Source organism: Bidens hawaiensis, unplaced genomic scaffold (genome assembly GCF_021521415.1).
Source record: "Bidens hawaiensis isolate Kalapana, Puna unplaced genomic scaffold, B.hawaiensis_p1.1 tig00013121_1, whole genome shotgun sequence".
Classification (NCBI taxonomy): Eukaryota; Viridiplantae; Streptophyta; class Magnoliopsida; order Asterales; family Asteraceae; genus Bidens; species Bidens hawaiensis.
The window spans coordinates 446911-473965 of NW_027492109.1; the positions used below are offsets into that span (position 1 = coordinate 446911).

At 34.2% G+C, this 27055-nt stretch overlaps 2 protein-coding genes across 2 annotated transcripts; both read right to left on the bottom strand.

The window, feature by feature from the left end:
• Positions 1–58: 58 nt before the first annotated feature.
• Positions 59–12141, bottom strand: LOC143543458 (putative LRR receptor-like serine/threonine-protein kinase At1g53430). The gene is made up of 24 exons (XM_077035774.1): positions 12008–12141; positions 11782–11944; positions 8829–8900; positions 8685–8756; positions 8538–8609; positions 7830–7901; positions 7661–7732; positions 7499–7570; positions 7342–7413; positions 7192–7260; positions 5102–5164; positions 4633–4704; positions 4293–4358; positions 4081–4146; positions 3978–4013; positions 3843–3886; positions 3396–3769; positions 2508–2700; positions 2123–2269; positions 1905–2038; positions 1621–1831; positions 1304–1541; positions 1070–1220; positions 59–469 (listed from the first exon to the last, which is right to left on the bottom strand). The coding sequence occupies exons 1-24, from the start codon at positions 12090–12092 to the stop codon at positions 74–76; spliced, it is 3012 nt and encodes a 1003-aa protein (XP_076891889.1). The 5' UTR covers positions 12093–12141; the 3' UTR covers positions 59–73.
• Positions 12142–15434: 3293 nt separating this feature from the next.
• Positions 15435–25171, bottom strand: LOC143543457 (putative leucine-rich repeat receptor-like serine/threonine-protein kinase At3g14840). Its single transcript, XM_077035773.1, has 24 exons — positions 24859–25171; positions 24610–24769; positions 22632–22703; positions 22459–22530; positions 22294–22365; positions 22143–22214; positions 21971–22042; positions 21335–21406; positions 21185–21256; positions 21033–21104; positions 20901–20969; positions 20745–20816; positions 20588–20653; positions 20436–20501; positions 20310–20345; positions 20174–20214; positions 19385–19758; positions 18758–18950; positions 17819–17974; positions 17621–17739; positions 17342–17552; positions 16466–16703; positions 16234–16384; positions 15435–16074 (listed from the first exon to the last, which is right to left on the bottom strand). The coding sequence occupies exons 1-24, from the start codon at positions 24980–24982 to the stop codon at positions 15688–15690; spliced, it is 3039 nt and encodes a 1012-aa protein (XP_076891888.1). The 5' UTR covers positions 24983–25171; the 3' UTR covers positions 15435–15687.
• Positions 25172–27055: the final 1884 nt, after the last annotated feature.

The following is a 27055-nucleotide window of genomic DNA, read 5'->3' on the forward strand; positions in this document are numbered from 1 at the left end:
TGTTGAGTCGATATCAAACAATAAGTACTCTATATCCATATAATCAATGTATGCAACTATTCAAGTGTTCAATCTAAGATAACAACTTCTTTGCATCACTATCTCTCCTTTGCAAATACTCACTGAACCCATCAACCGGATAAAGATCAACAGCCGACGTTGAAGAATCTGTATACCCGAATGATGTTTCCGTCATTTGATTCTCACTTTTTATCTCAAGTTGCTTCATCAATTTGTCACGAACCGTTTGAGAAATTGAGACACTTTGTTCAGCAATAAACGTTTCAGGAACAATTCGGCCTTCTAACATGCTAACCACTGATGACATTGTTGGTCTACCGGTTGGAGATATTGTTGTGCATAATAAGGCTAAATTGATAACTACCATCACCTCCTGGATGTCATATTTGGAACCCAGTTTTGGATCAACTAAATCCATTAAGTTACCCGTGGCTTTCAAAGCAATGGTCTGATATAAAGACACAACATGATAACGAGATAACCGAATTACTACAACATTATTTTGTTCATAAGTATATCTAATATTAGGTTGAGAGCATAAAAAAGGCAATATGCTTCATTAATTTTTCAGGAGTAAGTCCCCCAACTAAATTTTGGTGTATTAAATTCCCTCAACTTGTATAAGTTCCAAGAAAAAGGCACTAAGCTACATATTATGAAAGTCTCTTTACCTGTTTAATATACACAATACTTTTTTTTTTCTTTTAATAATAACTTGTTAACTCTTAAATCGGTAAAAATAAAGATGATATAATATTTTTTTTAAGTTTTTTTTTTGGAAAGAAAAAAAATTAAATTAAATTTCACTTTATAAAATTAAAGCCAAGTTAAGAATTAACATGTCGTAGTTTAAAAATTTTTCGAAGTTGAGAGAGTTTAATATGCAAATGTTAGTCTGAGGGACTTTAATATGGTATTAACCCTTACTTTTTTCATGAATTTATTCAATAAACTAGTTATTAATATAAAATATAATAATAAAGAAAAAAAAAGTGCTAGAGCTCAATCGGTTTGAAACTTAGTTGGAAAATTCAAGAATACTGCTTACCCGATCAAGAAGAACAAACTGATTCTCCTTTGCCCTGTCAGCAATGTTAGGCACCCCGCTTACAATCTCTAAGAGGACGATTCCATAGCTATACACGTCTGCTTTATCTGTTAGGTAACCGCGCATCGCGTATTCAGGAGCCATATATCCACTAAAAATTGTAAATAAAAAGAGAAATCTTTAATGATTAATGTATTGGATATGATATTATATTGTAAATAATTAAGGACTCACTAAGTTCCGGCAACACGGGTGCTAATATGGGTGTTCTCCTCTTCATCAAGTTTAGCCAAACCGAAATCAGAAATTTTAGCATTTAAATCCTTATCAAGCAGCACATTAGTTGCTTTAATATCTCTATGAACAATCTTCAATCTTGATTCTTCATGTAGAAAAGCTAACCCTCTAGCTATTTGTATACAAATTCTGTATCTTCTTGGCCAATCAAGTTCCAATTGCCATTGTTTAGGCCCTTCAAACAATAAGTAAAACCATATGATTTAGATTATGTTTCTCTCTATAAGTCAAAACGGTTCAAAGCATTTATTTACCAAATAAAGCACGAGCAAGACTGTTATTTTCCATGTATTCATACGCGAGTAACAATTGGTTTCCTTCAATACAACATCCATGCAGCTTCACAAGATGCGGATGTTGCAAAGCGGATATCATGCCTAATTCATTCAAGAACTCTCTATTTCCTTGCTTTGATTTAGAGGAAAGTTGTTTAACTGCTATCAAGGTTCCATTTGGTAGCACTCCCTTCATTATACCACAATATTAATTTTCAACATTGTAAAAAACTAAATTCTCAATGTCATGTGATCGAACATACCTTGTAAACCGAGCCAAAACCGCCTTCTCCAATCTTATTATCGAAATCAAAATTGTTGGTTGCAATTTTGATTTGCTTCAAAGTGAAGGAACCAGTGTTGAGCTCTAGACCGTTCAGCTCTATACCATGCAGATCTGTTGAGCCGCAAATGTGATTGAGAACATGTAAACAAGTTAGGAGATTACTAAATTTTACTAGTCCGGGTAAACATAGCATACCTATAGTATCTTTATGGCGTAAATAACCAAACCACCATAAAAGTGCTAAAATTAGGATGATGAAGGAAACTGCTCCAACCACAACTCCAACCACAATCCCATTAGACACACTGTTATCTTTTCCCCGCGGTTTTGGAACGTAGAAATCTGAATGATTTAATTAAATAAAGACGGAAAATATTGTTAGGTTGGGAAATCATAGAATAAATGTAATCCTAGTATCATACATACAGAGATATAATATGAGCTTTTGGTTTGGATAAGTTAACACTAGAAAAGATTTACATGGATAAGTTCACAATCTACCATATAAACATCATAAATAGTACACAATCATGAACACCACATAAATCATCAAACACATAAGGAGTTAATAACAGCTTACTTGGATCAACAGAAATAGCTGAAATAAGAGGACCGTAATTTCCACGAAATGGGATATTGGTTGTTCCTTTTCCTGCCCAGTAGAGACGAATTTCCAAACTGCTTGTAACATTTACTGTATAAGTCATCACAATTGGTTTCATAGCACCACCTGCTCTAGCACTGATGTCAAAATCCTTCTCCCTCCGCACACCCTACCAACCGTTTATAACCAACAATAATTAGCTAGTAAGCTAAAATATAATCAGATTTCAAGTCTAAACATATGTATTATTAATTGTTAAAATTAACTTGATTACAAATAACCTTATTTATTAACCTAAAATCCTTAACCCATACAAAATCCTTGTTAGACTCGAAGTAGGAGAAAAACTAACTCAAAAAACCCCTGAGTTTGTAAGTACGGCTATAGATCTCCGTACTTAAGCTACTAAATACTTTTCTTTTATCTAGTTATAGTTATTAATAGAGATGGCAATTTTAATCTTGTTGTTAGCTAGATTTTTCTATTATGACATGTATGATAGTTGATACTTGATACAACTAAAATCAATCATTTGGCTACTCAATCCATTTCACTTTTATGAGATGTACGTTTCGACTTTTGACCTCAACCCATTTTAAACTTGTTACTAAATCAGTAAAAAACCCCTAGGTTTGTAAGTACGACATATCTTCCTGCTTCTGTTATTTATTCAAATAGTCGATACTGTTAAATATGGATAATTACTAGTTATTTATTATTGTTTATAGGCAACAGGGCTTGTTATAGGTTCGTTTAGGGTGTCTGGTTTCCTATATATTGAGGGTTCCGGTCCATTGTAATTACAATATTTACGAATATTATTATTCCAGTCTCTTAAACAAATATATATCCATCAGAACTCACCTGGATGTAGATATCGAAGACACGTCTCCCAAGGCTGCCATACGTTCCATCATCAGTAAAAAGAATCTCAGCAAAGTGAAGACTTACATTGTAGCTTTCATTTTGCATACAGGAAGCATAATATGTCAAAGATAAGGCTGACACGCGTGCACTTCTGTATAGTTCAGAAGTGTTCTCTGGGAGCCCAGAAGGATTTTGAACAACAAATCTGTCACGTCTATTGTCATCCAAGAAGTTACCGGTATTGCTAAATCCCCATCGCCCGTCTACTCCTGAGAAATACGAAGCACCGCCTGGCACCTGGTCACTTTCGTATTTTTGATCTCCATTCCATGATTCCCCTCCTCCACAGTTGATATACAAGGACGTCGAAACTAATATAAAAAAAGTTAATTTAACGCCAAAATTTCATCAAGCGTACAATAATAATATGTAACTTTAACATACTTGTTGGACATGAACTATCTCCCAAACATGAGACCTTTCGGCTGCTAAAATAGTACAAAGGTAGAATTAGAAAGAGAATGCCATAAAAATATAAATTCTTATTTTAATAAAACAATTCAAGGCATAGAAACTTACGAGTTGTTATCCGTTGAAAACGAAGCAAAGATGTTTCTGCGCAACAGAAACACCAATATTTAGATGGTGTAATAAGAAAGGAAAAAGATGGTGTTGTTCTTACGTTTGTTGGATCAGACACGTTGAATGCCTTAAGCTATCAAATGTAAAGTTGTTGTATGATAAATCACTGCAAGAAAGTTCACAATATTAGTCCGTCTGTTAGACAGCCGTATAAGTTAACTTATATGAATAGCATCTTATTCGGTAAAACTATATATGGTCCCAAGTTTAAGTATGCTACTTATATACAAGTCTAGCGGTAGATAAACTTACATACTCTTTGCTGAAGTGATCATCCAATTAGGTACACTTCCAGATAGGAAGTTTCCAGTAAGGTAACTAAAAATTAAAAATTATAACAATAATTTAGTGAGGCGTTGCCGTTATACCTTAAATTTCCCAAACAAATAACGATGACATTCAAATGAATCATAAATAGCGATATGCAGTATGATCGTGATAAGATATACTGTTTCCTGTCCCTTTTATGAGTTACATTAATCTTGCAGTTACGACGTTATATCGAGAATCTTATTAGAACTACAAAACATATATGCCTGCACAATCGGATGTGAGATACAAATTAATACATTAGAGTGATATGCTTACGTACATATTGTCAGTGCCGTTTAGATCAATGAACCTTTCAGGAATGGATCCATTAAGTTTGTTAAAGCTGAGGTCTCTGAAAGAGCAACATAGACAATGAAGGTGTGAATCATTGTAAAAGATTGTAACTAATACTCTCTCCGTCCCATTAAAAGTGTCATGGTTTGAAAAACACAAAGTTTAAGTTAGATGATTACTTTTTTTTGCTTACCAAATGACAATAATGCCCTTGGAAATTAGTTCCATCAGTATTGTTTATTAATGTTAGTTGTGTGTGTTTAAGGGTAAAATTTGAAATTGGCTAATAAATTTTTATAGTAGACATTTGCAATGGGACAAATAAAAAAGAAAATATGAACATTTTTTAATGGGACGGAGGGAGTATTAATTACTATATAAAAATTAGACACATGGAACCCACTTTTCTCGAAGAAAAGGTAATATGTAGAGGCAAAGGTAACAGGTATACTAACATGAGATCAGTTGCAGCAAGAGATTTTGGTAACTCGCCAATAAGATTGCAACTCCTCAAGATCCTGGCAAGATTGCGTTAATTTAGAGCACGTTATTTGGGATACTAGACATATATATGTAATAATATAAGACGAAAAAAAGAGCATGATAAAACTAACTACAACTAAATAAACAATTACATATGTATAAGTTATAGTTACTCAACACTCCAAGTCTCCAACGTCACAAAAATACTAGATTGTCATGTCTCGCGGCGCATGACTAGTGTCTTCAAGACACGATCATACACTTCTTTTGTAACGCACACCATACATTTCACGTCTTACAACTTTTTCACTCTTTGTTCACACCTTGTCTTTTGTATATATGAACTATGTAACATCTAATGGTATGATTCTTTTATATTCCAGATATTTATAAGACTAAGGTGTTGTTTGTTTTTAAAGACAAAAATTGTCTGCAATCTGATTTCATCTGATTTAATGTCTGCAACTGAAGATGTGGTCTGAAGGTCTGCAATATGAAAATATAATACTGTTTGTTTTATAAACTGGATATTGTCTGCATAAGCTGAAAATTAGTTACCTATCATATATATTACATTAGATAAAAGTCATTTAACGTTTGTAGACAGCTAAAATAATTGGTAGTGGGGTACGAACTATGGAAGTGGGTGGTGGTAGACGATTGTGGTAGGCGGTGTATGGTGGGTGGTGGTGATGGAAGGTTGTGGTGGTTGGTGGTGGACGGTGATGGTGGCCGACAATGGGTGGTGGTGATAATGAACGGTGGTGGTGAGTGGTAGACTATGGTGGTGATGGATGGTTGTGTCGGGTGGTGGTGGTGGTGGCGGGGTGGTGGTGGTAGATGGTGGTGGCGGCGGAAAGTAGGTGGTGGATGGTGGTGGTAATGGACGGTGGTTGTGGCCGACGGGTGTGGTGGTGGTGGGTGGTTAACGGTGGTGGTGGTGGTGAGTGGTTGACGGTGGTGGTGGCGGATGGTGGGTGGTGGCGACGGACGGTGGGTGGTGGTGGTGGTAGTGGACGGTGGTTGTGGCCGACGGGGGTGGTGGTGGTGATGGTTGGTGGTGGTGGTGGGTGGTTGACGGTGGTGGTTGTGAGTGGTTGGTGGTGGTGGCGGACGGTGGAGTGGCGGCAGACAGTGGGTGGTGGTGGTGGACGGTGGGTGGTGGCGGCGGCGGACGGTGGTGGTGGCGGCGGCGGACGGTGGTGGTGGCGGCGGCGGACGGTGGTGGCAGCGGAAGGTGGATGGTGGTGGTGGTGGCGGAAGGTGGGCGGTGGTGGTGTTGGACATTGGGTGTTGTTACTTGGTATGATGTTAAGAAATGTGAAGAAGTGTGAAGATGTTGAAAATGACTTATTTTTTAAGACCATAAAAATAGTTTTCAGATCCTTTTGTTTTTTAAAAACAAACAGTATTCAGAAGCTTATGTCTGCGTGCTTGCAGACCTTATAAGCAAAAACAAACACAACCTAAGTATACTTTGTTTTAATATACAATGAGTAATATAATAATCCAATATTTCAACACACAAATTGATGTGGGCCCAAGTGTAGAAGAGCGGGCCATGGTGTTTATGGAGGCCCAGGATCGCGCTTCGAACGGGGTTGCACGAAAATGGACATAACTTGGGCTACGGGCCTCCGTTTCAGGCGTGCTACCGGTCAAACGACCATTGGAATGTGGGCCACGTTGTGGTAACTGCCATAGGCAGGTTATCCCGTTTATTTTTCTGAAATAAGGCTTCTAGATACACTTTAGGGCCATTTTTGTGTTTTTCGTCTATTTTTCGAGTTTTGTTTTGGACTGTTGTTGGGCCTTTGGTTGTTTGTGTTGGCCCAAACCTATTTTGGGTGTTCTATTAATATGTTATGAACGCTTGTGACTGATGATTGATCAAAATTGAATAAAAAACTTTTGGTTTTCAAATTCATGACTTTTGGGTCGAATTTGGGGGTTTGGGGAAGGATCATCATAGGTATTCGTAGAATCAACGTGATTTGCCTTCGTTCTCTATTGGTACGCTGCATCACAAATAATACTACATTAAAAGAAGGAATTCACTCACACAGTATCAAAAGGTGTATTTTTAAAGGATGGACAGGGCGTATCCGGTCCTCTCAAGTCGCTGATTCTCCTGCATTTCTTGATTTAGTCAACATAAATACTAGATCAAAATGTCAAGAACATAAAATATCTGATGCAAAAAATTACTAACAAGTCTGTTAAATTTGTCAAGAGAGTAATGTTAGGAGGTATTGGCCCTTCCAATCCACTGCCCATAATCCTTCTGTTATTCAGAAACCATATTCAAATATAATTGCTATATGTAGGCAATAAATGGAAAGAAAAGAAAGAGTATGAAAGTGTCTCACAAGCTCGTGAGACTCGTCCATGTTCCAATGAAATCCGGGATCTTCCCAGAGAAGTTGTTACTACCAATCCGACTTTTAAGAAACAAAAATAAATAGTCAATTTATCTGTCCATATAAAATGATCAAAGTGATAACTGGATCCAACATGATAGTAGAACTTACAACTCCTTCATATTGATCAAGTTTGCAAATGATGCAGGTAAATTCCCGGTGAAAAAGTTGGCGTTCAGTAATCTACAATAGAAAATGAAACAGTTGTGTATAGATAGTCATCACAAAATGAGATACAGAAAGCAACCACAACAATAGCAACAAATTCACTAAGTCTTACAATCTCTCAATGCTTATAAGCTGCCCAAGCTCATCAGGAATTGGTCCAGACATTCTATTGTCCTCGACCGTTCTAATTGACAATAGAAATGTGGTCACAAACAGCAAAAAGAGAATAGCATATGCAGTGTTGCAAAAATCGTTATTAATCGGCCACTAGTCGTAAGTCAGTGAGTTAATGATTAAGTTTTTGCTAATCGATGACATTAGTCAGTAGTCCGCGGTAAAAGATCGGCCCAAATCGGTCAAAACTCGGAATATATAAAAAAACTTTTGAAAGGCAATTAGACCTTGATTTTCTCGTTGATTTGTTATGTTTACGTTTAATTGTTTATGTTTGAAGTATTTATGTGAACATTTATATGTAACTTTTCAAAAATACACACACACACACTCTATACTATAATAAATATTAGGAAGACAAAAATATAATTACAGAATTTTAAGAGCTTAAGTAATTCCAGATTTTAAAAAATATGGTACAATCATTTTAAACATATTGCTAACAATTAAACCAATTTCTCCCTATGATCTTTAACCGGCGTAACTTTTCATACGTTAATTTTCTTTTTAATTCTAACATATAAAAGTTCCAATTTAATTAATCGCTAGTCCGTACCTTATCGCACGACTAGTGACTACCGAGTTTTACAACACTGATCATATGTTACACAGGTATATTGAATTTAAAGAGAGAACAGGTTTTTACAAAGATTTCAATGTGACGATGTTTCCGAGTTGCATTGGGATCGATCCAGTTAAGCGATTCGCAAGAAGAGATCTGCAAGTGAGGTTTTGATGTCAAACTCCAAAGTCAATAGTATGTTACATATTATTATAAGTAATGAAGACTGACATGTTTACAATTTGCTCCATGGAACCCCATTCTGGAGGGATGGTACCACTGAGACAGTTGCGAGTTAAGTCTCTGTAATATTAACATTCACAACTCAATCATTGAATAAATACAAACAGATTGAACTAGGAACTTAGAGCATACAAATACTGGAGATAACGGAGATTAACGAGTTCCGGTGGGAGGATGCCTGGTAGACTTTGTCCTTTCAGGCTTCTGCATCTCATAACAACCAAAACTCATGATCAGAAACCCAAATTTGTTTTAGTAATAGGAACTCGCAATAAAAATTCGAATTCAAATTATACATTTCATTTTATTATATATATAGATGTTCATTTTATCAAAATAAAAATTTATTCAAACTGTCAAAATGATTCATCCGGCTCAAACATCCATTCTTCTAAGCTTTTTGAGGAATATGTTACAGGATTGTTAACACGTAGTTTACAAAGTCCATAAAGGTTGACATTTTTTCTTTTCTTTTCTTTTCTGCATCTCTAATTCCATCTTCTAACTCACCATCATTTGTATCATTTTCAATATCATGTCCAATTTCATCTTCTAAGACATCTTCAAATTTCAATCTCATGTCCCTCACGGCAATCAAAGGCACAAATATATATTTAAGTTCTAAAGACTAGCTACTAATTAGAAGTTCATCATTTGGTTATTATTTCATAATACTTTAGTCGATTGCTATGAACACGTAATTTAACGTTACCACTTTGAATATTTAGGATGTTGTAACTTTGAGTGGATTATTTGTTTAATAAACTTATATTCTTTGTTGTTAAAAAACTCAAGCTTATAATGTTATTAGAATTAAAATAGTCTTTTTTTAGTTAGAATCAAATCCATCCGAATTCAAATTTCAAACTCGATTCATATCGAAATTCCAATTGGCTATTTTGAATTCGAATCGAATTTGTCGAATCTATTTCGAATTCGAATACAACTTCAAAACTTAAAATTCGATTCGTTGAAGAATCCTAAATGACGGCTTCTATAGAGTAATAATGAATTTATTAATCGGGAAAATATAAACATGAAGAACCTTAGGTTATGTTATGATAAACCTCTTTATTGTTGTGTGTCAATCGAAAGTTTCGTACAAAAGTTAGCTAGTTTCATTTATTTGTAAACAGTTATGAGATTTTTTTTACTAGAAAACTAATCAATACAACGAAAAATTTCACTACGATTGATTTTTAAGGCTATATGCTTGTATATAAGGAACCATCGTAAGTCAAACGACCGCATATAAGGAATCGTCATAGGTCAAACAACCCTATTGAACGAACCAACATAGTTTAAACGATCATGTACAACTAATCACTATGATTTACACACTTGTATACAGATAAATAACTAATGTGACATAGGAGAAGATGTATAATATAACCGTTTTAAAGTGTTCCTTAAGACCGCCCGTTGTGAGCTAACCAGGGGCTGTCACATGGACAACTTAATGTCCTAAATGCTATGCTGGGTGAATTAAAGGTGGCGCTAAAGAGCAAAGTGTTACCCCTTAGCGCCCCTTTAACACAAAAAAGGGTAGGATCCACCATTCTCTATCAATCACATGTCTCTTACATTTATTTTATTTTTGTTTTTTCTTTTAATTATTTTTTAGTTAGATTATAATACAATAGTTAAATGACGGGCCAATTAAAAGTTGGCCGTTCAAAAAAAAAAAAAATGACGGGCCAATTAAAAGTCATTGTCTGACAAATGGCGTGCAATTTAACAAGTAGATGCTAATTAACTTACATCATACAACTTAAGCATGACTATGAAATATTCAATTTGTTTTCCGTTAAACTAAGTCCGTATAAAAAGTAATCAATTTACACCTATAATTCCATATATATTTGTATTTTATTTTCTTTTTATAAATTACATGTGGTTTTTATTTCACCTGATATAATATGAGTGTTTTTTCTTACTTTTTTTTTCTCAAATGACTGTCACTATATTTCAAATATTCCTCCCAAAACTCCTATATAAAAAAATCCCTTGCTTGATTTAGAATCTAGAAGCTTTAGTAAAAGGCAAGACTCTATGATGTAAGTTTTATCGGAACTGGAACCTATTATAGTAAAGTGGTTCGGTTTCAGAACCGGTAAAGTTGGTTCTGGCCAGAACTATTTCGGTTGTTTATTTATCAAATGGATGTGCAAACTTTACAAATTGCAAAATAATTAAGTTTATATAATTGTATGTCTTCTTTCACGGTAAAATTAATTTAGATTACAACATGAACACCCGTTATATTTTTTATTAAACTTAATTGTTGAAGTTAAATTAATTATTAGCGGCGATAGATTAAAGGAAGATCATATCATTTTACATTAAATTAACTTGATAGCTTAAAACAAAATTGATCATGACTGCTAGGAATTGAACGCAAAGAAAAGAATATTTGAATTAAAGAATGATTGAATGGATACCGTTAATAAGTTACCCTACAAAAAGACAAATTGGAACAAATAATCCCAGCTGTTGTGTATTGACCGATAATAATCTCAACTTTAACAAAGGTCCGTTGAGACAATACACAAAAGTTGGGATCATTTATTTCCAATTTGCCTATAAAAAATGAGGATTGGTAAATTTAGTAAAAAGGTTTTTGATATTCCGGTTCTTCGGTTCCAAGTTTAGAACCGCCGGTTTTACCCGGAACCGAACCGGAAACCGTTTAATGCAAATTATGAGAACCGAGAACCGTAAGGTAACACACGTTAGCTATTCCGAGGGCACATGTTCGATTCTGGTTCCTCGATTCTGATGGTTCCGAGTTAGATTGGAAATTTCAAAGTTGACCCTTAAAATAAGAAAATTATATTCTAGCCCCTCCAAATTCAGTTTATTTTGATTTTCATTTTTTAAAAGGTAATTTACATCACCCAACATCATAAACCGCCAATAAAAACTTCGTTTAATTACGTTTTTACACGTAATTTCAAGATTCGTACATGTGATCTAAGTGGTGATATCTACACCAATTACCACTTGATCCACTTAAAATTTCTTTTGGAAATATCTTCCATAATATTGTAATTGAAAGAGCAAGTGATGGAAGAGGAATAATTACATGCTATTGACATGGCATATCGTGTTGTTTGGTTCCGGTTTGCAAGTGACATTATTCTCATATGTTCTATTGCTTATACCACTAGTCCAATAAACACATGGATCCTGTTCGAAATCCCAATCCGCTTTACCCAGCTTTCTTCCCATCTCCCTTAATGTATCCACTACAAAAAGACGTTTTAAGTAATTAAACCATAAAACGCGCAATATATAATATCATGACTAACCTTCTTCCTGAGGAAGGCATGTTGTGTTGATGGATGCAAAAGAAAAAGGTAGCAATGTAACACATAGAAAAATTACCAATATCATATTGCTTATATGTATATATGTTTTCAAAATTGATTACATATAGATAAACTTATATCATAAATATCTAAGTTATTGAAAATGTTCGGTACCAAGTGGTGGTTGGGACATAAATGCTGGTTATGAATACCATGACTTATTATTCGTTCACTCTTTTGAATTATACAAAGTTACATAATAAACTTTATTTAATTTGTCATCTTTTAATAATGCATAACTAAACGTCCCAATTGTCAATGTGGAAACAAAGAAATTGATGTAACATATATCCTAAGCACTTTTTATCAAATAATAATAATAAGACATGGTTAAGTTTTATACACTGTTTTGTTTTTCTTAAAATAATATTGTATTTACTTCTAATTAGGTTTGTGCCCGTCATGTTGCGGTGGTGCATTAACGTGCATTCAGTTTGTATGGGTTAATTCGTTACAATACTGGTATCTATCGACATAGAAAACAGCAGTAACACTCGTAGAGCTTATAACAAAAGATTACAGCTTCAAGTCAAAGACACACGGAGTCGGCTGGTATCGGTTAGCTTCGTTACGCTATCGACACTAAATCCAAAGTTAAATTGGTGAACACTTAGAATACTCGTGTAACTTATAATACAAAGAGAGAACATATTTAAACCAGAAAAAAAATCGTATGATGTGGCACATGCTGTCACCGTTAGATGGCCCAATAAAGGCTTTGTTCACTATTTATCTATGTATATAATATGATTCTATGCACCATGGTCTCAAAATGTTCAAGTTTAGTGCATTGATGTAATTAGTTTTAAAGATTACGTTATATAAACATGCGTCAAACTTTGAAAGTTTAATGCGTTCTTGACAATCAATAACTTTTTATACACAAGTTTTAAGCAATGTCTTGAAACACTTAAATCACTTTTGAGATAAGTTGATTTTTAGAATCAAGATTGTAACACCTTTTGTATATGTAATTCAACAAAATATAAGAAGAATGTTTCAGTATAAAAAATATAAATAATAAAGCTGAAATTTAAGTTTACATCTAAAAGCTTCAAGAAAATTCATACAATATCTAAACTCATGGAAGTTGTTATGGTGATAAGCTAAATATTTTGAATGATGCATATATAACTTAAGTGACTGGCCTATTTTTTAGATTTATGGACGAACAAAACTAATAAAAAAATAATGATAGATGTGTTCGGTTAATGAGATTGGTGGCCCTTAGTGAGTTGTATTATGTGCTACATTAACTAATTTACCGTTTACAAAATACAAATTAATCAATTTACGGTACAAACATTACAAACAAAATACAAATCATAATATACAAACACACAACCTTTTGACTAGAGGTGCGCAAACAAACTGGTTAACCGAACCGACCCGAAAATTAAACCGAAACCGAACCGGTTTGAAACCGATTATGTAGAAACCAGTTTGGAACCGATTGAAACTGCAGGTTCGGAACCGGTTTGTAGTTTTCTCCACCAAAACCGGGTTCAAACCGGTTAACCGAACCGAAACCGGGCAAAAACCGGTAAAAACCCGAACCGATACCGGGCAAAACCCGAACTAAAACCGATCGTAACATGGTAAGAAACCGGTTTCAACCCGAACCAAAACCAATCATAAACTGGTTTTGACTTTTATTGACCAAACCGGACCGGTTTTAACCCAAACCGGTTTTGAGTTTTAAACCAGTTTGTGCACCTCTACTTTTGACGTTACAACCAAATATGACCAAATTTACTAACTAGGTTGAAATAATTTAATTCCGAGACCTCAAATTTCAGCATTGAGAGAACACTTATTTCCTAAAATATTCCCTATTGATCTCAGTCAATCATACAGCAAAATAGAATCATATAGCATTCGAATTGCTATAAGGAACAAGAAACAATTTTATTAGACTAATTGATGTATTTTTATATATTTCCTAAGACATATCATCTCTGCTCTCACAGTAAGAAACAAGAAACAATTTCAAGCTTCAAACAAACATATAACAAAGTTACTTAGCTATATATGGATGAAATATCGATCCAAAAGAAACCTGTTTTCATTGGACTAATTAATGTACATTATAATATTAATACCAATTTTTATTTTGAACGGCTCTTAATTTACTCCTATAATCAAAACCATCTATACATTCTTGTTACGGAATTTGAACCTTCGACCTCTAAATTACAAGGGAGACACATTACCTCTTGAGAATCAAATCTAATATCGGTCAATTGGCCTCTAGTTTCTTACTAGAAGAGAGTTTATTTTACATTATAAGAAATTAAAGCAAAAGAAATTAATATTGCATAGATGTTATCACATCATTTAATCCTATCCAAGACCTAAAAACCGATTATGCATGAAGCTGTCAAAATATGTCTCAAGAAAATCGTACTGACAATAATTATAGAAAACGACATTTTGCCCATTTAAGACCCAAGTTGGTTTTTTCTTCCTTTGCCAACTAAGTGATAGGGGACACCATCCGAACAAAAAATAAATAAATAAAGTATTTTATAGGATAATAATAATGTCTATCTGAACGTGACTCATTTAATTAATGGGTTAACCCGAACACTACCATCCATTACCACTACCACATGTCCGCATATATTTTTTGTTAAGCAAATAGAAACCATTTTGGGACACTTAATACTTTCGAATAATACATGACAACCGTGTGCAACATTAATTCCGCATTACCACTAAAGCTGACGTGGATTAATCCAGGCTCATATGTAATATCAACAAGTACTATCACCGCCGATAAACATTATCATGAAAGAGACCGAAAACGAGACCAAAGAAAATTATACAAGTAATGATAGTTTTAGCAAGCCAATCTGACGTAGGCCTAAGTGTAGAAGATCGGGTCATGGTGTTTCTAGAGGCCCAAGATCGCTTCCAGAGGAGCTGTAAGAAAATGGGCATAACTTGGGTTACGGGCCTCCGTTTCAATCGTGCTACCAATCAAAACGACCGTTGGAACGTGGGCCACCATGTGGTAACCGTCATAGGTGGGTTATCCCGTTTATTATTCCGAAATAAGCCTTCTAAATACACTTTTGGGCCACTTTTATGTTTTTCGTCTAGTTTTTGGGTTTTCTTTTGGGCTGTTATTGGGCGTTTAGTTATTTGTGTTGGCCCAAACCCATTTTGAATGTTCTATTAATATGTGATGAATGTCTTGTGACTTATCATTGATCATAATTGAATAAAAATAATTTGGCTTTACAAATTTTTGACTTTTGGGTCGAATTTGAGGGTTTGGGGAAGGATCATCACGGATTCACGGGTATTCGTAGAATTAACGTGATTCGCCTTCGTTAACTATTTGTACGCTGCATCACAATCTCAAGTATCTCACGAATAGCTTGACTCAGTTACACCCTAAAACACACCATCCATCCATTTTGAGTCATATACATGTATATTGTAAGTAATAATACAATTCATATACACAATTACTGAATTACATATGGCATGTATTTGGTTTATTCCGCCATTATGTACTTGCTTAATATTTTCCATAACTGTATCATTGATCCCAACAATAAGAAACAAAAAACACACACGTAATATTCAGTTATAAAAAAACATACAAACAATCACTTCTCCTCATCACTGTCTCTTTTTTGCAAATACTCACTGAACCGATCAGCCGGGTACAGATCAATAGCAGATACAGATGAATCAGTGTACACGAATGACATTTCTTCGGTTTGAGTCTCACTTGTGTTTCCATCTTTCTTCAATGTTTTCTTGGGATACATTTCGGACACTGAGACATTTTGTTCAACGACAAATTCTTGAGGAACGCTTCTTCCTTCGAGCATGCTAACCACTGATGACATTGCGGGCCGGTTGGCTGGAGAGGTTGCAGTGCATGCTAGAGCTAGATTTATAACCACCATCATCTCCTGGACGTCGTATTTGGAATCCAGTTTCGGGTCAGCTAGCTCCAACAAATTACCCGTGGTTTTTAAAGCAGCGGCCTGAAAGGAAGAGACAAAACGAATACTGAATAGGAAGAGACAAAGCATCATACATACCCTTTACATACCCTTTATCCGCAAACATGACCGTTTAACACCCCTAAGCAAACTTATACCCCTAAGCAAACTTATAAGTTGAAAAAGGTTCACTTTTGTTACCCGATCAAGAAGAACAAAATGATTCTCCTTTAATCTGTCAACAGTGTTAGCGGTCCCGCTTACAATCTCTAACAGAACAATTCCAAAGCTATAAACATCTGCCTTATCCGTGAGGTAACCACGCAGTGCATATTCAGGAGCCATATATCCACTGAAATTTGTAACAAAACCAAAATCTTGGATAAATAATGTATTAGATATAATATTATTTTGTAAATAATTAAGGACTCACTAAGTTCCAGCAACACGAGTGCTTATATGGGTGTTATCCTCTTCATCAAGCTTAGCCAAACCAAAATCTGAAATTTTGGCATCTAAATTCTTATCAAGCAACACATTAGTTGCTTTGATGTCTCTGTGCACAATCTTTAATCTTGATTCTTCGTGTAGAAAAGCCAAACCGCGTGCTATACCGATGCAAATTTTATATCTTGTTGGCCAATCAAGTTTCAACTGCCATTCTTCGGGCCCTTCAATAAACAAGATAAAAAAAGTTTAAAAAAAATAATTACAAACAAATATCCGAGTGCTAAAAACAACATGTTAGGACTAGGGTTGTGCATATCTAACAAGACATAGACCTAACATGATATTTGTAGTTTTGGGTTTAGTAGAAACGGGTTCGGGTCAGTCTGGTCAAACACTCAAACCCGCGAACTTGTTTAGCTGATGGGTTGGGTTCAGCTAATGGGTTGGGTTCATATCAACCTGGCAAGTTTAAGGATTGACTCGTTTATCCCATTTTTATTTTTGGTTTTTAAAATGTGTTCTATGCCATAAATACAATTGGTCGGTATTTTATGACAAAAGTTAAAACCTAAAAAAGAAATTCAAAACTTTAAAACATACCTTTAATATACACATATATATATATATATATATATATATATATATATATATATTATACATTCGTAATTTTGCTATAAGAATGTAAATTTAAAGTATTAATATGCGTGCTGTGTTGAGGTTCATATGTCTGACATGATTTTCTGGTTCGTGTCATGTTCGCATATGTGTCAAATTTAAGAGTTCCTTTCGAGTTAAACCCTCCAACCCGCAAACATGACCCGTTTAGCAACCTTATATGAATACCGAACAACTTATTTACCAAATAGAGCACGTGCAAGACTGTTATTTTCCATGTATTCATACGCAAGCAACAACTGGTTTCCTTCAATACAACATCCATGCAGTTTCACAAGATGCTTGTGTTGCAAGGCCGAAATCATGCCCAACTCATTCAAAAACTCCCTATTTCCTTGCCTTGATTTGGCAGAAAGCTGTTTCACAGCGATTAATGTTCCGTCCGACAACACTCCCTACATTAAAACACAACATTTAGTTTCCAACATAGTACAAAACATGTTTAAGAGCAACATATTATTACCTTGTAAACAGGGCCAAAACCACCTTCTCCGATCTTATTAGCAGCATCAAAATTGTTTGTTGCGGTTTTGATTTGCCTCAACGTAAACTGACCCGTGTTAAGCTCTAGCCCGCTTAAATCTGAATTTACTCATATATTTAAATAATGTTTTGTTTTCCAAATTATCATTAATACATTGAATATGTAAGAACTTAATACCTAGGTCATTAGTATCTTTGCGTCGTAAATAACCTAACCACCATAAGGCTCCAAGAATTATGACAATAACAAAAACGGCTCCAACCACAATTCCCGCCACAACGCCTCCAGACACACCGTTTCCTTTTTCTTGTTGCTCGCGTGGAACAGAATAATCTGAACAATTAAAAGAAAAAAAAAGAAGAGAAAACTATACTTTAGAGCGACAATCAAACAATAAAGATTGAAAGCTTGCAGTTGTGCAATTGTTATTTTGCTCATTATAAACTGACTTGAACTTATTTTAACAAGATCTTAAAACATTTTAAATAATGTTATTTTGTTTTCTAAACGATAGTCGAGTCACCTCCAAATCATGAACACCATTATGAGTGTAAATGAGCTGATAAATGCTTGATAAAAGCTCGAATCGAGCTTCAACAAGCTCGATCCTAAAAATAAGTTTGTTTAATAAATGGGCCTAAACCTAAGCTTCACTTATCGAGTTCAAGCTGGATCACGGGGCCTACTATTTATATAATCGTTATCTAATATATTTAATTTGTACGAAAAATAACTATAGATGTATAGACATCAATTAATATATAAAGCATAAGCTTAGCTTGAGCCTTAGAAATAGAGCTTGAAATGAGCCGAACTTCAGCTTAAGCGTAGTTAATTAATGGGCTCGAGCCTGAGCTTGAGCTTTGCTTTTCGAGCTAAACTGGCTTGCAAGCTTAAACGAGCCTATTTATTTATTATATTAAATTTTTAGAAAAAAATAATTAGATGTATATACATCAATTGATAAATTCTAATTGAGCCTACCCCAAGCCCAAGCCTAGCTCGAGCTTTAGTAAGTTAAACCAGCCCGGCTCGAGCCTAGTCAACTCGGCTTGTTTGGCAGCCCTGTTACACCATATCAAATCACAAAACACCTTGTACTAGATAATAGCTTACTTGGATCCACAGAAATGGCTGAAATAAGAGGCCCATACGTTCCTCGGGTCGGGACACTTATCGTTCCTTTTCCAGCCCAGTAAAGTCGGACTTCCAATCCATTCGTAACATTAACCGTGTAAGTCATCACAATCGCTTTCCCGACCCCACCAGCTCTTTCACTAATATCAAAATCCTTCTCCACCAACACACCCTAATATCACAACATCTTGGTTGGTTCACAAAACATTTAACCTTTATACAATAATACAAGTATAAAACATTACAATTTAAGTATGATGTTTTATACTTATATTTTTGTTTGTTGTTTGTACAATAATATAAGCATAAAACATCATAATATAAGTATGATGTTTTATACTTATATATTCATTTGTTATTTGTATAATACTCCTAATACACGTATAAAACATCATAACATAAGTATGATGTTTTATACATGTATTTTTTTAAATAACCTATCATTATCAATAATTTCATTTCAAATAAAAGGATCCAATTACAATAAAGAGGCAGGTAAGCGGGCAACAAGCTGCACCGCCACTCCCTTTTGAATGGCAAAACCGATCCTTGTGGTTTGTAGTTGTACAATAATATAAGTATAAAACAGCATATACAATAACTCACCTGAATGTAGATATCAAATATGCGTCTGCCAAGGCTGCTAAACGTTGTATCGTTAGTAAAAACAATCTCAGCAAAGTGAAGGCTAACATTGTAGCTTCCGCTACGCATGCAGAAACTGTAATACGTTAAAGATATGGCCGAGGTTCGTGCAGTTGTGTATAGTTCAGAGGTGTTTTCTGGGACAGTGGAATTAGTTGTTAAAATGTAACTGTCGGGGCGGTCGTCATCCAAGAAGTGACCCGTGTTGCTAAATCCCCATCGGTTAGCGGTTGATGAGAAACGTGAAGGACTACCTGGCTCCAAATCGGGTTCGTATTGCTTGTTCCCGTTTGATACTCCCGATCCACCACAGTTAATATACAAGGAGGATGAAGCTGAAACAAATGAAAAAGACGATATGTAACTGAACTAACCGAACCCAAACAAAAACAGACGATTTAGTTTTATTTTTTTTGGTTGAGTTTCGGTTTTTGGTGTAATTTAAAACGAAATGAACCGAATTTATGGATTTAGTTTTTTATTTTGAATGTTAGGTAATTTATAAAAATTTAATAAATATTGTAACCCAAATGCATATTGGGCCAACATAAACATTTAGGCCCAAATTTATTATATTTGGCCAATTTTTTCAGGCCCAAAAATTTCATTTCCAAATAGTAAACCCGAGAAAGTCGACACCAAACCAAACCCAAACCAAAATACGCCTAGGATCAAGTATAAACCGAATCACAATAAACATGTCACCAAATTTCATCAAAATAAGAGAACTAATGTGTTATTTTAACTTACGTGTACCGCAAACATTGTTCCCCAAGCATGAGACCTCTGTACTGTTAAAGTAATACAATAAAAATCATGTCACATAAAAATATGAAACTTGACATATCTTTATTAGAAACAAATAAAATCATTTTAGAGAACTTACGACGTGTTATCAGTCGAAAAGGAAGAAAACAAGTTTCTACGATAAAGAAAAAAAAACACAAGATTTAGCATGAAGCATAATAATTAGTAGTTGAGTTATAACATGATTATTTAAGTTTAATCTTACGTTTCCCGAATTTGACACCTCAAGTCACTCGAGTTTTGAGATGCGAACTTGTTGTATGACAGATCACTGCACAAAAAAAATAATACGTAAATAAATTATAAAAATCCAATGGCAATAATATTTACAAGTTTTAACAGTATAGATCAACTTACATAGTTTCTCCTGAAGTGAGCATCCAATCGGGTACATTTCCAGATAACGAGTTTCCAGTAAGATATCTAAAAGTTTAAAACAATAAGTTAAAACTGATTGCAGTTATATTAAGATTTTTAATAACAAGGACTTGAAACTATACAAATATATGCTTACATGTAGTCGGTTTTCTTTAGATCATTGAACTCGTCAGGAATGGTACCGTTAATCTTGTTAAAGCTAAAGTCTCTGTAAGGTTAATATTACTATAATAAATATTACTAAATTTCTTTATAACATGAATAATTTGCGGGCAAGGTTAGTATTACTAACAAGACTTTCAAACCGCTTGAAGGAAGAGAATCCGGTAACTTTCCAAATAAATTGCAATTCCTCAAGATCCTAACAATATTAAATTTAAAGAATAAAATGGTAATAATTAATATGAGAAATTCAAGTACTCACAACGTCTTGAAAGATGTCGCATTGCCGAAAGATGGACAAAGCGCGTCGGGTCCTCCCAAGTCACTAATTCTCCTGCATCGCTTGACTCGGTTAACACATATAATCACAGTTTCAAGAAAACTAAATAATATGATATTTGAGAAATTACTAACAAGTCTGTCAAGTTTGTCAAGAGAGTGATGCTAGAAGGTATTGGCCCGTCGAGTCCACTGCCTTGAATCCTTCTGTAATTCGAAAACTTTAATTAAATCTAATCTTTACATATTATAAATGGAAAATGTAACGGTAAGAAAATGTCTCACAAGCTCTTGAGACTTTGCCATCGCCCTATGTAGTTAGGGATCGTCCCAGAGAAATTATTACTGCCAATCCGACTGCAAGAAAAAACATAATAATAAAATAAAGAACTTTGTTATAAGAAACTAACTAACAAAAAAACGTATCCAGTAAAGTTCCACTAGCTACTGATAGGGTCTGGGGAAGGTGTGATGGGCAAACATTCATTTACTTACATATGTTTATCTTTGTTTGTTTATATATTCATTTAAACTTTTAGGCCCACTATAATTAATATCATTTTATTATTTTTTAGGCTCAACAAGTCAATGTTTAAGTTTATTTTAATTCGTTTTTGCTCAATTATATATGTTTATATTCGTTCATCTATGTTCAGTCAATGTGCTTCAATTACATTCTTGTTTGTTTATTAACAAAAACAAAAACAAACACAGACACGTTCATTTTCTTAAAGAATGAAAATGAACAAGAGAACCTCGTTCGTTTAATAGTTCATGTTCGATCGTTTGTTCAAATAACGTTAAACAAACGAACACGATGGTTCATTTACACTTTATCGGCCTAATGAGGGTTGTACACTACCGCTAACAGTCTCTTATGTAAGACAATACATTGAAATCCAATGAGATAGTATAACTCACAATTCCTTGATGTTGGTCAACTTTGCAAACGACGCGGGCAACTTCCCAGTGAAAAAGTTGGCATTAAAAAATCTGCGTATAAAAATTAAACGTACGTATATAAAATTGACTGGATAACGGGATACCAAGAGCATCAAACAACAATATACTACTAAAATACAAGAAGACTTACAATCTCTCCATGCTTGCAATATTCCCGAGCTCTTCAGGAATCAATCCAGACATCATATTGTCCTCTACAGATCTAATTAACATTAGAGTTAACTTATTAACACCATAATCAGCAAAAAGAACTAAATAAGTTACATAAAAGAGAAACTTACAAAGTTGTCAATGTGCTTAAGTTCCCGAGCTCTTTTGGGATTGATCCAGTTAAACGATTCCCGATCAAGGAACTGCAAATAATATTATATAAGCTATATTACAATCTTATTGATACCGAACACGGTGATTATAGATTTAAAGATTATGCATAGCATAAAAAGTACATGTTTAGTATTTTGGGCATGGATCCCCATGCTGGAGGGATGGTACCGCTAAGATAGTTGCGAGTTAAGTCTCTATGAAAATGAATTACACATGATATCAACTGTTACATATATATAAATATTGGAAGTTATAATAATAATATTAATAATGAAAATCAGTTTTAGGAGTGCACATATTTAGGAGGTTGGGAAGATTAGTGAATTCAGGTGGGAGAATGCCTGCTAAGTTTTGTCCTTTGAGACTTCTGCATTTCATACAAACCAAAACATCATCACAAATTAATAATGATAATCAATAATTAATAATAATAATAATAATAATAATAACAATAATAACATATAAGTCTTGATTAAAAAAGGCCTTCACTAGTGACTCAGTCAAAAAGCATGTCTCAGCTCAAAAGCCTCAATCTAAGCGTGTGCGTGAAACTGGAAAAACGACAATAATCGAAAAGGCCGGATTGATCTAATCAAACAAAAACCGACGGTTTGGCTTTATGTTTTCGTATAAACAGAGTTTTCGGATCAGTTTCGTTTTGCATGTAAATAAAGCTGAAAATCTTAAGAATTTAATATATATATGGTCATCAAAATGCTTTAGCCCAAAGGTATATTAATCAACTGATTATTAAATAACAAAAATATTTGGGCCCGAATTCATTATTTTAGGAAAACTTTTGTATCGGCCCCCAAACATTTCAATCCGAAATCAAGCGGTTTCAAAAACTCAAAAACCAAATTTTAAACATTTTGGTTGGGTTTGAGCCGAAAATTAACCCACGCAAAACCCTCTCACATGCTCAATCTCCGGCCCAACTTTGTGGGTTTTAATTAAAAACATTTATCAATTATCAGCTCAAACTCATCACCAGCCCAACTTCTTCCACACTATGATGACAAGCATCAAGATTCATTGATTATCATGCATTTATCTTGGTGTCTCAACATGTCTAGGTGACTAGGTGCTCAAACTAGAATCCCATCATAGAAAGGTTTAAAAAATAGGATTATCATGTTGAGAATCAGAAGGTGACTGAATTTGTGGTCATACTACTTGCTAGATTCGTGTTTAGCACTTTTACTGCGTACTTATATTTCAAAGTTCTGTCTAAGTTAGTTACAAACTTGAAGTTCTAAATAAGTTTTGTCAGCTCTATGTGAGAAGAATACGCACTAGGAGTCTCTATGCTAGTTTTATATAAAAGCTTTAAATTTTGAAACTACCCTCAATACCCGAGCAAGACTTCTGAGACGTGATATCAACCGTCCATATTGATTTTGACCCTGCTAGCCTGACTTATCCACTTATCCAGGACCACCATCAAGGAGGATACCACTATTGTGAGAAACTCCCCCATTGACTCAGGTTTAAAACCTGAGCTCATAAAGATCTCAAACCTCAACTATCATTTCATGAATCCATGCTATTAGACTAGAAAGCCAATTGCCGGGTTACTTTAACCATAAAACTAAGTTATGATATTTAAAAAAAATGATATGCAATATTACACATAAATAAATCTCCCTTCCCTCTTCGAGAGATATAGGCAATAGTGGCCTAGTGGAGGCCCATCAGCTGAGCTCGACTAATGTTGTAAACTCGTTGAGTTACTCAACGAGTCAGAGTTGGGCTTGTTTAACCAACCAGACTCATGGGTTCAATTGTAAACATAAAGAAAGAGTTATCAAGTAAAACAATTACGAGGGTGAATATACTAAAAAGTTAACTCTTTGTGATCACAATAAATTATGTTTTCTTTTATTTGAATATTGTAAATTTTTTTATTAAGCATACTAACAAACAAAATCATAAAGGACATAATGTGAATAAATAGTTGAAAGGCTCGTGATCTTTACAAGTACTTTCATACTATAGCTTAAGCTTGACTCAACCTATTTTTACTCTTTAACCTTTGAGATTTGAATCTAGAACACCTTGATTTATTACTTGTTGACTCGACCTATATCTAGTCGATTTGAATAATATCGACCCGGTCTTGAGTAGCTAGCTCATGAGTTAACTTGAATTCGTTACAACTTACAACCCTTTATTTTACCAAACTCAAAACCTAAAAGATTTATTGTTCTTAACAAAACATTATTGTTTACATGATAAAAATTCTTAATTTGATGGAGGGAAGAGAAACTTACACGCTAGTGATGTGGCATATCGTCCCATTTGTGTCACAACCACACAAGACACTATCATCATAACCGGTACTGGTATTAAAATTAACCCATTCGACACACGGGTCCTTGCTAAAATCCCATTTCTTACCCAACTTCTGTCCGATCACCCTCAACGCGCTCACTAACAAAAAGTTACAATATAATTTAAACCACATAACATAAAAACATCATATCTCAAGTTACAAATTAACATGTTATATATATCCAAACCTTCATAGGATGGAAGAAGAGTTGTGTTGATGGATGCAAGACCAAAGGGAATTAGCAATGCAAAGCATAGTATTGTGACTAACATGTTGCACTTTGACCAGTCGCTAAAATGTTTTGGGATCATATTATGAGTAGTTATATAATAGGCATTTAAGAGAGAATAAAATGATGTAGAGGGGTAGACTTTAATGTTTAATATTTAAATGCTATGAAGTCACTCTGGAATCCTGGCCAACTTGTTGTTTCTATATGTAAATATTTCTTGGGATCAAAATATTTCTATTTAAGTATTTAAGAAATAGCCAATGGGTATAAAATATCATAGTAGCAGTTGAAATTTAAATCACATGTGAAGTGATCAAGACGAAGACTTTTGGTGTTTGGTGCTTTTTATTAGGTGGCTTTCTGTACTCTATATATTATACTAATAATAAATAACTATTTTGTTTTTGTTTGATGTGAAATAACTAAGTTCCATGCATATTTCATTTCATATCACTCTTCATCATATATACTTTTAGATAGTTGTCGGGCCTTCATTATTCATATCTCTTGTCAAATGAGAAATACTAGCGGTGTCCTAGTAACTTTTTTTAGGGAAAGTCAATGGTTTGAGTTTTGTTCGTGACAAAATGTTATGAATGAGCTGGGGTTTTACCAGAGTGGACCTTCGAGTGATGAGTTTTCACTGAAATTGATAGTAGACCGGGTAACTAGTGATTGTTTGCGATCATGGGCGTGGATGGCTTTTTACCAAATGGGTGTACCCATTTTGCTGGAATTTGTTGGTCATTAAAAAAATGACTATTCATCTCTCATTCGGTTGGATTTGTAAAAAAAATGGTTGCATTGCCACCTACGGCTTTGGCAGTCCGAACCAGTCCAAAACACTTCAGTTTTATCCAATTTTTTAAATTCATTAGTTTGTATAATTTTTTAAAAAATGATAAACATGATTTCATTCACATAACATATATACAAAAATGCATTTTCCAAAATGTCAAAAATACCAACCATTTAGTTTTATCATTTTATTTATAAACGATAATCTTTTGGTCAAGTATCTACTTTCTTTCATCTCTTTAGATTCGTAACAAATGATACGTGAATATAAAATAAGAGACATGCTAAACGTACTCTTAATAGATTTGATGGACTCGCTCTCATTAAATAACATTATCCCTCTCATATATTAGGTACGAATAGACTCCTCTAAAATAAATAGAGAAAATATGTACGACATTCTATTTGTAAGATTAATGTAACTATGATGATAGGTGAATATAAAATAAACATTTCACTCGTGCATTACATCTTATGCATTGACGCAATTTTACCAAAAAAAACTATTATTGTAAGGAATTTTTCTGAACATCTTATGCGTAACATTAGATATCGAGTCAAGGGTGAGTAGGTGATGATTGGACAACAGAGAAGCTAGCATATGTCCACAAGGGAGTTGGGAAGACTTGGTCATCGGTACAAAAAGTCAAACTGAAACTTAAGCAAAAAGTCAACAGAATAGATACAAGAAAAACTGTCGGTAGAATATGTTAGCACTATATTATTTTCATATTTAAATGGAAACTTTATGTAGAATGTAGTTTCCTGGATGATACGAACTGGGAAAGTAAAATGTATTTTGATGTGTACCCGAAATCTTATTAAAATTATTTAAGAAAGTCGTCTTCGTCGTCATCATCATCATACTCAGTAAATCACACCAATAGTAAAGTTATGGTAGGGTCTGAGGAGGGTAAGATTTAGACCTCTACCGTAGAAATTGAGAGGCTGCTTCCACTGAGACCCCGGCTCGATAGTAGTTTTGCATAAAGACTTGGACATAAGATATGTAACACTTAACCATCGGCCTATTTGTGCAAGCACCCCTGTCTTTCGGCTATTAACGTCACCACATGATGCATTATTAACCTTCCGCCACTTCTAATGTTATTATCACGAAATTAGTAATATAACGTCAAATTAGTGCAATTTCCTTTTGTCCCCGAGGACCCTTAAATAATTTAAAAAATTGAAATAGATTAAATATTTGTGTTTTATAGGTTAAAATAAACAATTAATGAAAGTGTTGACAAACTCTAGCAAATGCTAGAGAAAACTATACTTATGACAAATAAGTAAGTTATCATAATATGACATCACCGAAACCAATATAAAGTTTAAGCTTTTCATGTGT

Excerpts from the sequence above, each read along its gene's own strand:
- LOC143543458 (XM_077035774.1), bottom strand. The coding sequence starts at position 12,092 with ATGATATTGGTAATTTTTCTATGTGTTACATTGCTACCTTTTTCTTTT. Across the intron at positions 2,039-2,122 it reads ACGCCATAAAGATACTATAG|ATCTGCATGGTATAGAGCTG; the intron begins GTATGCTATGTT and ends GCGGCTCAACAG. Across the intron at positions 470-1,069 it reads AGTTTGTTCTTCTTGATCGG|ACCATTGCTTTGAAAGCCAC; the intron begins GTAAGCAGTATT and ends TCTTTATATCAG.
- LOC143543457 (XM_077035773.1), bottom strand. The coding sequence starts at position 24,982 with ATGATCCCAAAACATTTTAGCGACTGGTCAAAGTGCAACATGTTAGTC. Across the intron at positions 22,531-22,631 it reads CTTCCCAACCTCCTAAATAT|AGACTTAACTCGCAACTATC; the intron begins GTGCACTCCTAA and ends TCATTTTCATAG. Across the intron at positions 16,075-16,233 it reads ATTTTGTTCTTCTTGATCGG|GCCGCTGCTTTAAAAACCAC; the intron begins GTAACAAAAGTG and ends TCTTCCTTTCAG.